Raw genomic sequence first — 10,094 nt, forward strand, 5'->3', positions numbered from 1 at the left:
GGGTTTTTGATCTTATTTTGAGTAAGTTTTTATTTTTTATTTTTTTGCAGTACTGGGGATTGAACCCCAGGGCCTTATACTCGCTAGTCAAGCTCTCTACCCCTGAGCACTCATTTTGGATAAGTTTGAATTAGATAGCTCATGGCTATTAAATTCTTAAATTTCCAACTGAGATTTTTTTTTTAGGCATCTGTGACTTGGATAAACAATGGCTGTTGGAAAGGAAAATATGATTGTCTGTTGACCAAGCCAGACACTAATGGAGTTAATATTTAAAAACTAAAGCCTGCGCTTCTCAACTCTTGCACATTCATTTTTGGGGAAATATTTTAATCTGTTCTAGCACCTGACCAGAGTGCCTGGTTAAATGACTCTACACTTGCCCAAATTAGGTCATGAGTGAAGACTGTTGGCATACGTACCTGCAATCTCAGCTTTCTATGTGCATAAAAATGGACCTGGAGGCGAAAAAATCATAAATTATTGAGAAATCAAATCCAGAAGTATTTAAAACAAAGATGCATGAAGATTAACTGAGAAACTCAAGAATGACTCGACATTGGAGACTGTATTACAGTGACTCTCTAGAGGGGGGACAACGCAGTGCTGTGAGGTGGGGTTGGAAGCAGCAGCAGGAGGAAGCAGAGCTCTGCCCTTGCCAGCTTAGCTTTGGGCAGGGCAGGTCACACACAGAAGGTGTATTTCAACGTGGGTGTCTATCTGTCCTCAGCATTGCTCCCCAGTGTTCATGATTCTAACTTTTGGACTCTTAAGCTTTATTAGACACTTAGTCTAAAGATTCAAACTGAAATGTTCACTTGACAATACTTTGGTTTGGTGTTTGTAGTGTCACAACTCCAGGCCCAGGAGAAGACAGTTCTTCCAGACAGACAGACGCTGGAGAGAGCATCTTTCAGCCATGATAGTGTTCCGTGGATCCCTTTGCAGTTCTTACGTGTTCTTCTTAAAGCTGAGACTTGAGGCTCTGCATGTCAAATTCAAGATGGAGAAATGAGGGAAAGACCAGAGATTCTCAGAGCTGCTTATGGAAAGTGTGAGGACATCAGTGTCTTGTACCTCCACAGGCAGGGTCCTGAAAGACTTGGGTCACCTGAGAACCCGTGCCTTTTGGGTTCTCAGCCCCTGCTGTTTGCTGTCCCAATTTAAGTGGTGGTGTCAGTTTCAGGAGGAATCCAATCATTTTTTTAATATTTAAGGATTCCTGAAGAGTACATGCACTGGTCCTCTGGTTGCGAGACACCCAGCCATTCACTGCAGAGGTGGTCTACAATCGTATTTTGAGAAGATGGGCTTCAGCAGCTGGGAACCAGGCTCAGTAACACAGCAAAAAGAGAAAAGTCATAAAACCATTTTAATAGATTTTTCTTAAATAAGAATAAATCATCTGTTTCAAATCCATAGGAAAACAATGGCTAGTATTTAGGATATTAGCTAGTGATCTGGAGGAAAAAGATGATTCCCCCAAAACATATTCCAGATAGAATGTAGAATTAAAATGATGGATCCCCAAAACATAGTCCAGATGGATTGAAGAATTAAAATGATGGACCACCAAAACATATTCCAGATGAACTGCAGAATTAAACATAAAAAACTATAAATGTATTACAAGAAGATGAAGGGGGATATACTTTTGAAATTAAGTGTTCATGAAGTAAAAACATAAAGCAAACAAAAAATATGTAAAGTAAAACAGTTATAAAAGAAAGATGTGGCTACATCAAAAAAAAAAAAACATGTCACAAAGTTAAAAGACAACTGATAGCAAAGGAGAAAATGATTGTGATGTGTGACAAGAAAATGAATGCCAAGACTCACATTCAGAGGAAAAAGATAAACTATCCCCTAGGGACATAACAGTCAATAAACACATAAAAATTATTAGCATCGTTGATGATAAGGGAAATGACAGTAAAATGACAGATCATTTTTTTCTCTTATCAGATTGCCAAAACCCAACAAAGGCCTATCAGACATGCCACAATGATGCTCTTACTTTCCGCTGGGCAGAAAGACCATGGCATTTTGGAGGGTCACCTCCAAACAAAAATATATAAAGTAAAGAAGTTATAAAGGAAAGATGTGTTCTGTGGACATTGACAAGTCTAAGTGTGCAGGCCCTCTTCACGGCAACCTCTAGTGTTTCACCAAAAACTGGGCACCAGAGACTGGCCAAGTCGACACATAAATTAACCATCACAGTCTGTGAGGACAAAGATGGAAAGCTGACCAGGCTGTGGTGGTAAATGAAAGAGGGGTTTTGCAAATGGATATAACACCATGACCTTTTGTACAATAAAAAAGACCCACAGCAAGAAGGGACATTCTTTTGGTACTGACCGCAACAGACCAGCATTTTCTGCTTAGGGTCCATGGGGGAAATCCCTGTCAATAAGTTTGGTTATTAAACCCTGAGTGCCTGTCACACATTGTTGACATTCTCTGCTGATAAGAAGGCCAGATGGAGGGCCCTGGGGGACAAGGCAGGAAGCCAGCAGCAGGAATCAACATTACAGGGTCTGTAGATTTAGCTTTATATATTCTTTCAAAAAAGGAAGACACAAAAGTCATGAGAGGAGTCAATAACAAAGCCATTTATGGCAGTAATTGAAACAGTAGTAGTATCTTACTAGAGTAAAAACATCATGGGATTCACATCTCAACCAGGATCTCCGATGAGGTCAGCGTTGGGGCAGGGTGAAGATCACAGTCGTGTGGACGTGCTCATGTCGAGTCCCTCCATGCTGCCTTCCGAGGGCTCGCACACCGGGTAGCTGGCATACGAGGCAACACCACAGTGGTTGTTCCGGTCTCTAGCCAACTTCATGTACCCATCGATGCCCCACTCCTCACCCCAGCTGGAAGAAGAGCACTCTGTTAAAAGACACACCTGAGCCTTGTCCTCCCCACCACCAAAAGCACGTTTTAGCTTTGTAAGTCTTAAGAGTCAAGACTCTGTCCCTGGGCCAGAGGTCACTGATTTAGCAGGAAGGCTCAGCAGAGGCAGGTGTCTTGTTCATCCTTAGTCACTCATTGAATTGCACTTAACTTCCTCCCCGGCCGCCAACAATGACTTCATACACAACCCCGTAATCAGAGAAAGGAAAGGGAAGCCTTCGGGCCCACTTATTTTCCCAATATGTGGGAAGTGCAGTGTTACAAATGACACTTAATACCCCTCAATAAATTTGGGATGGGGTCTCTCTTTTTTAGTTGGTGCCTACTGATTGTAGGTATCTGGGCAGCATGGGGTGGCATTCGATATATGCATACAACATCTAATTCTCAAATCAGGGAAAACAGCATTTCCATCGCCTCAAACACTTTTCACTTCTTTTGGTTGGGAACATTCAAAGTCCTGTCTAAAGGCTATTTTGAAACACGAGTATATTTTTTATTAAGTGTATTCACTGCACTGTGCTCTGGAGCACTAGAAGCTATTCGCCATTGCTAACTATTTTTTGGTACTTGTTATCCATCCTCTATTCCATCTTCCTTGCCCGGCCCCCAGCCTCTGATGACCTTGCTTTTTTACTCTTTACTTTTATGAAATCAGCTTTTAATTTAAAACTTCCACATATGAGGAAATGTAGTAATTGGTGTTCTGTGTCTGGTTTATTTCACTTAACACAGCGTCCTCTCATTCATGTTGTCACAAGTGACAGGATATTGTTTTTTCATGGCTGAATCATACTCCAGTGCATGTATTTGCAAATCTATGTATACATATACCTGTATTCTTTCTCCGTTCATCTGATGAACAGATGCCTGGGTTATTTTCACTTCTGAGCTATTGTGAATAGAGCTGCAAAGCTGAAGATGCTGGGTGCAGCTCCCTACTCCACTCGGGAAGAGAAGCTTGGATGCAAAAGCTGACACAGGTGGTGGTCAATCACAATGTTGACATTATGGTAAGCCCTAGTGAAGGTCAATCACTGCTTCTGCTCCAGTACATTTAGGGGAGCAGAGGAGCGAAGAAGAGTCTTCGTGATCTAGAAAGACCTAAGTCAATAAGGTCGGCGATGGGAAGGAGACAGGTGGGGTAACACCAGTGAATGATACAGGGTGAATGATTTTATAAGGCAGGAAGGGGTGGTAGCTTAGCTTAGTACTAGGGGTTACTGAGAAAGTGGGGTGGGGTAGGTAAGAAAGGGAGATCAAGAAAATTAAACCAATCAGCAACAAAAATTTGAAAGAAAAACAAGATGACCTGGCAATCTAGTTAACCTGCTAGAAGTATAGATAATAAAGAAGGAGTATGGATGGAGAGATTGAAGCAAAATATAAGCGAGATAATGGTTTAATTGGAGACTGGAGGAAATTATTAATAGGGGAGGGCAAAAGGGAGAGGATGGAGAAGGTTTCAGGGTTCATGTACAATGACTGCAGAGAAAAGGGAGGAAAAGCAGAACCAAACAGGAAATCAGAGAGTACAAAGTTATCCTAATCAGATATGCAAAACACCAACACCAACACATTAAAAGAGCAAATCAAAACCCGACAGTGGCAAAAACAAACTTATTTTTAAACATCAAAATTTTCAGTTGCTTTCCTGTCTGTCTATCTGTCTATCTATCCATCTATCACCTGTTTGTTTCTCTTCAAAGCTGAATTCTTTTGTTGGTGGAGTAACTCGTGATAAAGCGCCTGCTTCTAAGTGTGAGGCCCTGAGTACTGCCCCCACCCCAAAAGAAAATGTGAGCAAAGTTGGATTCTGTCAAGCCAGCAGATGGCAGACTAGTTGGTTGGCTAATTCTGGAATGGAATGGCTTGTTTCCAGTGCAGGGCCAGGGGGCATGGAGAGCTGAACAAAACTCCAGTGCAGGCTTCTGAGGTCTGAGCTGTCAGTCCCCCATTCTTGCACTTCCCACTAATTTTGTAGTGTCTCCTCCTGAGTCCCAGCTCCTGGGACTCACAGACATCTTTCCCCTGTTGGAAGCCACTGACCTATGCTTCTGTGCCTAGCAGCGCAGTTTCTTAACTGTAGCTAGGAGCCATGTCCCATCATCTGAAGGGCTCTTACCTTTTGTCTTGGCAGGGGGCTCTGTGTACATGTGCCATTGCCTGCTGTTTTTCTTGTTGGGTTATTTGCAAATTAAAGGGTCAGAGCAGGGGGTGCTCCACGGCTTCTGTGCCCAGGTGCGGGGCATGCCTGCAGGGCAAGCCTGTGGCCCTGCTGTTCTGCTTTGCCTACAGTCACTGGTACACGTGTGGGTTGAGTGGAATCCAAACGACTTTGCCGCCAGCACTTACTATCTTAGCAGTTCTGCAGAGAGGTGAGAGAAGATCCTGTTTACTGGGGTGTGTGTATCTGTGAGGAATAACGGCAGGTGACGCTGCTCTGTTGCCATCTTGCCCCTGGTTCATCCAGTAGGTTTTACTTTAATGTAATCCCATTCACCTGTTTTTGCTCTTGCTATCTATACTTGTGGATCTTATCCAAAAAGTCTTTGCCATTTTTATGCCCTGCAGTCTTCCACTGTGATTTCATCCCTTCAGGTCTTACATTTAAGTCTTTGGTCCATTTTGAGGTGATTTATATATATATATATATATATATATATAGAGAGAGAGAGAGAGAGAGAGAGAGAGAGAGAGAGGTTTAGTTTCATTCTTCTGCATATGGATATTCCCAGCATAAGGAGACTCATTTCTCCAATGTATGTATGTTCTTGGCACTTTTGTCAAAGTCAGTTACCTTTAAGTGGACTTGTTTCTGGGTTCTCCTTTCTGATTCGTTGGTCTAGGTGTCTGTTTTTATGGCAGCCATGCTACCATGTGTATATCTTGAAATAAAATATTGTGGTGCTCTCAGCTTTGCTCTTTTTCCTGAGGATTGCTTTGGGCATTCGGGGGTCTTTGTGGTCCCATGTGAATTTCGGATTGCCTTTCCTCTTTCTGTGGTATCATGATTAGTTAATAAGAATTGCCAGTAGCATGGATATTTCCACAAGCAATTCTTCCAATGTATAAACAGAACATGGGATGTCTTTCCAATCTCTGCCTCCCATGTAGCTTGGGATGACAGGTGAGTACCATTACACCCAGTTACTGGTTGAGATGGGGTCTTGTGAACTCTTTTTGTCCAGGGTGGCTTCGAAGCACTACCTTTCAGGTCTCAGCCTCCCAAGTAGCTAGGATTACAGGTGTGAGCTATCAATACCTGGCTCTCTCTGACTTCGATAGCTTCATTACAGTGTGGCTTGGAGAGGTCCTCTTGGGTTGAATTTAATTGAGGCCGCCGAGCTTCTTGGAAATGGATGTCCATATCTCTCTCAAGAGATGGTGTGAGTGTCGCTCAAGGTTTTGGGTATGGTAATTTAATTTCCAATTGTGAGGTGTTAATAGGGTGGAAACTTAACCAAACTATGGTGTTTAGAGACAGAGCGTTTGGAAAGCGATTAAGATTAAGTAATTAGGGTGGAAACCAGTGATTGAATTCTTGTGGCTTATAGGAAGAGGGAAAGAAGACCAGACGGATCCACATTTATGCACTCCCTGTCTCTCTCCATGCAACACCCTGCCCAGCTTTGGGACTCTTATTGGCAAGGAGTCAATCAATAGATACCGCTTCTCAGCCTTGCATCTCTAGAACCATGATTCAAAGTAAACCTCTTTTCTTCACAAATTACCCAGTCTGGTGAGACAGGGGGTAGGTGCAGGGTGCTTCAATCCCTCCTTTGTAAGGCAATCTTGAATCTCTGTGCTCCACAGTCTTCCTGCCACATCCCCACAGAACTCGAGTGCTCTCTCAAGTATACACTTGAATAACACTTGTTTTTTTTTTTTGTTGTTTGTTTTGGTCCTTGGCAAAGTAAGCCTATCTTGCTGACATCCATCTTGTGATAGTATATTAATGTCACAATCAAGCATTAATATTTTTGTGTTCACCTTAACTGGGGCAAAGATTTCTGGAATTTCAGAAGTGTGCTTAAAGGTTTTAGACCTGTTTCCAAATACTGATTGCAAACAAAAACGCCCTTTGAAATTTCAAATGTAGTAAATACTTTTGGCATTTTATACCTGTTCTTGATCAGCCAATATTTAGTGTTATATAATTCTTCTCCTTCAAAGCCATAGCCAACCACCAGAACACCATGGTTTGATTCTTCACTGTTGCAGTTTGGATCAAAATAAATACCTATGAAAGTAAAAAATCAATGCTGAACTGAGAAGCTCCAGGGGACACCTGAGAGTGACCCCCTCTGTCACCCATGGCAAGGGAGGCATTTCAAAATTCAAGTGAAACTCCAACTTCAAAGTGAAATGACATACATTCTAGACAAAACCTAAAATAGGATCTATTGTTAAGAAGGCAAGGGATTTATGTTCTGTGCTAAAACTAATGAAAATTTAACATCATTCCATTTTAGACACTTTGCCAACAGGCATCCAAGACCACTTTTTAAAACCTAGCAAGTCTATTCCTCCGAGGATATCAGGCACGTGACACAAAAATTGCTCAGGTCAAGGGGTGCTTTTCAGTTTTAACAACAGACGTAAACCTCATCAGCAAAAATTTCAAGGTCCAACCAGTAACTGGAGAGAAGTACATTAAGTATGTTAAGATTTAGAAGAGTTAAGTACGCCAAGTACCAGTAGAATTAGCGGCCTTTTAAAAATATTTCAGAGGTGCCTATCATTATGGCCATGTCAAGTGGAAGCAACAGGTACAAATATTGCCCACAGAACAAACAACTGGATTAATCCGTTTCCTGACATTTACACTGAGTTATGCAAATAAAGAATCAAGGATGTTGTAACATCATGGTAATTTTCCAATTTTCTGCCTAATGCTTACCTCTTTCATAAAATAGGAAGGTTTCTGGTAATGTGTCAATACCCACAGAGACAGGCCCCACAGTTGCTACTGCCTCTCTAAGGGAGCTCTCATCCCTCGGGATGTCCACGAAGCCAGTGATATTGGCAGCAGAATACTTGGGGCTGTATTTGCAGAAGTCTTTCTTCAAGGGAAAGGAACAAGAGGCTTGGTTACTACCAACCACTTTCTGGGGAATATGAGTTCTTGGGCCACAACACTCAGCCATTTGCAGTTTAATCATTTACAAGCAAGCTCGGTGAAAAGCATCCCAGGGAGTGCAATGCTCTGCGTTGGTTTGAAACGGAAAAAAAAAAAAATTAGCTGAGGTCTCTGCATAGAAATTCACGCTAGGAAGAAATGCATTACATGCAACATTGCACAGGTGGACTCCATGTGACATGGAACGGCTCTGTGTTAACCTGGTGACAGTGTTGACAATTTGCAGGTACAGTCGACCATCTCAAATGAGAACGCTGGATGTCTGTGGTCTCTGAAATTGTTCTAGCTCCTGAGAGCAGAGTGGGGAGAACAACATAAAGAGCTCTGCTCACCCTGTTTTCATAAGGATAGAATTCCTCAGAGTCCAGGCCTCCGTTGTCCTTGACGTATTGGAAGGCGTTGTCCATCAGGCCACCAGTGCAACCTTCATTCCCCTGAGACCAAGAGCAATCTATTAGGTTCTGCTCACTCAGTGACACCAGTTTGCCAGTTTTCCAAAGCATCTGTCCTTCTAGGGCCCCAGCTGCACTAAAAGCCCAGGAAGCGCCACACGAATGCTGAAAACAGAACAAACACGCTGTCATCTACAAAGCAAATAAGGACATTTTGTACATCAGCTCATATATGAATGCTGTTTAAAAAATGGCGACCTGCTTGCAGCTGCACAGTCTACCAAAGCCCAAACACCAACTCCTTCTTTTATTCCCTGGGGAAGAGTCTGATCCTGTCATACCTGATTCTTCACAGGAGCCACAAAGCCCTTCTCCCTCCAGTCTACAGAGGAGGGGGTGTTGGTAGCGAGGTGTTCCTGGTATAGATGCTCCATCGTGTGTTTCTCGCTTTGAAACCCGTTCATCATCAGCCTGAATTCTTCAGGAGTCTTCGAGCCAAGGTAAATACAATGTTGAAAGGGCAAGAGATTATTTTTGGTAAAGAACTGAGGAGAGGGGGCACAGAGTTAAGCAGCACCTACGACACTCACCATGTCTCCAAAGGAGTTCATTGCCATGGTGAAGCTATGTTTCCCTTGGCCGTATTCCTGGTTGTGTTGGTCAATCATTTTTATATTCTTCTCCCACAGCTGTCTCCTCCATCCTTCTTCATCCTACAGGCACAAATATCTGATGGTCTTTATTTCTACTTAAAACCCAACCCATAATCTCCAAGTGGGTTTGCAGACAAAGAAGGGACAGAAACCACAGGCACACTTGGCTTTGCAAGTCTAGGATCTGTTCTCTAGACCAGACACAATAGGGGTTTTGCCCATATTGTGCTCACAAAGGATGACATTGTGCTCTTGGTAAGACCTGTCCTCTAGAAGCAACCCTTGTCTACAAACACCCAACAGCAATAGCCATTCTCTCTGATGTCTCTCTCTGGACAGTTTCAGGTGTCACCAACCATGCCATAGAGTTTCCGGTGTCTTGTCTTCCATTGGAGCCATTCTGCATCTAATCTGTAATCAAATTGTCCAACTGCTACAGTTATTGCCAAGCAGAGGGTGGCCAGGAAAAGTGAAGAATTCATATGCCAAAAATCTAGGTAAAGAAGTAAGCATCTGATCAGACCAATCCTTCTAAAAAGCCACCTTACTCTTTCCTGACAATTTGTGGCCACCATGGGGGAAGAAAACCATCTAAATCAATCATGTTCACAAGGACTTTCCCAAGAAGTGTGGAAGATGATAAAGATGTGGCTACAGAAGAGGCTAAGTGCAGGTAGTTGGTCAAGCTGCCATATTAAAAAACCAGTCTACGCAGAGCTCTAAAAAGGGAAGTCAGTGGAAATGTAGGTTTCAAGGATGGTGGAAGATACCTTGTGGGTCGGAATCTTATGACAACATCAAGCAGACTGAGAAATGGTTGGTACAGGTTATTTACCAAGGGTACTGAGGACACCAAGGCAAAAACTTCACTAATGAGGACTTCCTGTACCAAGTAGTGTAGGGATTTCCCAGCAGTTGGGAGGTCACTTCACACCATCTTGGTTAATGTACAAGAAGAAGACAGATACGTCTTGGGGACCCATCCTG

General features: G+C 42.8%; 1 protein-coding gene across 1 annotated transcript; it reads right to left on the reverse strand.

Moving 5' to 3' along the window:
* Positions 1-2,844: 2,844 nt before the first annotated feature.
* On the reverse strand, positions 2,845-9,589 carry LOC109683413 (procathepsin L-like). The gene is made up of 6 exons (XM_074052674.1): positions 9,464-9,589; positions 9,045-9,167; positions 8,796-8,942; positions 8,395-8,619; positions 7,823-7,985; positions 2,845-2,879 (listed from the first exon to the last, which is right to left on the reverse strand). Exons 1-6 carry the CDS (start codon positions 9,587-9,589, stop codon positions 2,845-2,847), a joined length of 819 nt encoding a protein of 272 aa, XP_073908775.1.
* Between the last annotated feature and the right edge of the window lie 505 nt (positions 9,590-10,094).

This window comes from Castor canadensis, chromosome 13 (genome assembly GCF_047511655.1).
Source record: "Castor canadensis chromosome 13, mCasCan1.hap1v2, whole genome shotgun sequence".
In the NCBI taxonomy this organism is placed as follows: domain Eukaryota; kingdom Metazoa; phylum Chordata; class Mammalia; order Rodentia; family Castoridae; genus Castor; species Castor canadensis.

What these genes read in the sequence shown, in the direction of transcription:
- LOC109683413 (XM_074052674.1), bottom strand. Translation starts at nt 9,589, where the DNA reads ATGAATTCTTCACTTTTCCTGGCCACCCTCTGCTTGGCAATAACTGTA. An exon ending in TGAACTCCTTTGGAGACATG is followed by an intron (nt 8,943 to 9,044) that starts GTGAGTGTCGTA and finishes CTTGGCTCGAAG; the next exon opens with ACTCCTGAAGAATTCAGGCT. An exon ending in TCTATCCTTATGAAAACAGG is followed by an intron (nt 7,986 to 8,394) that starts GTGAGCAGAGCT and finishes TTTCCCTTGAAG; the next exon opens with AAAGACTTCTGCAAATACAG.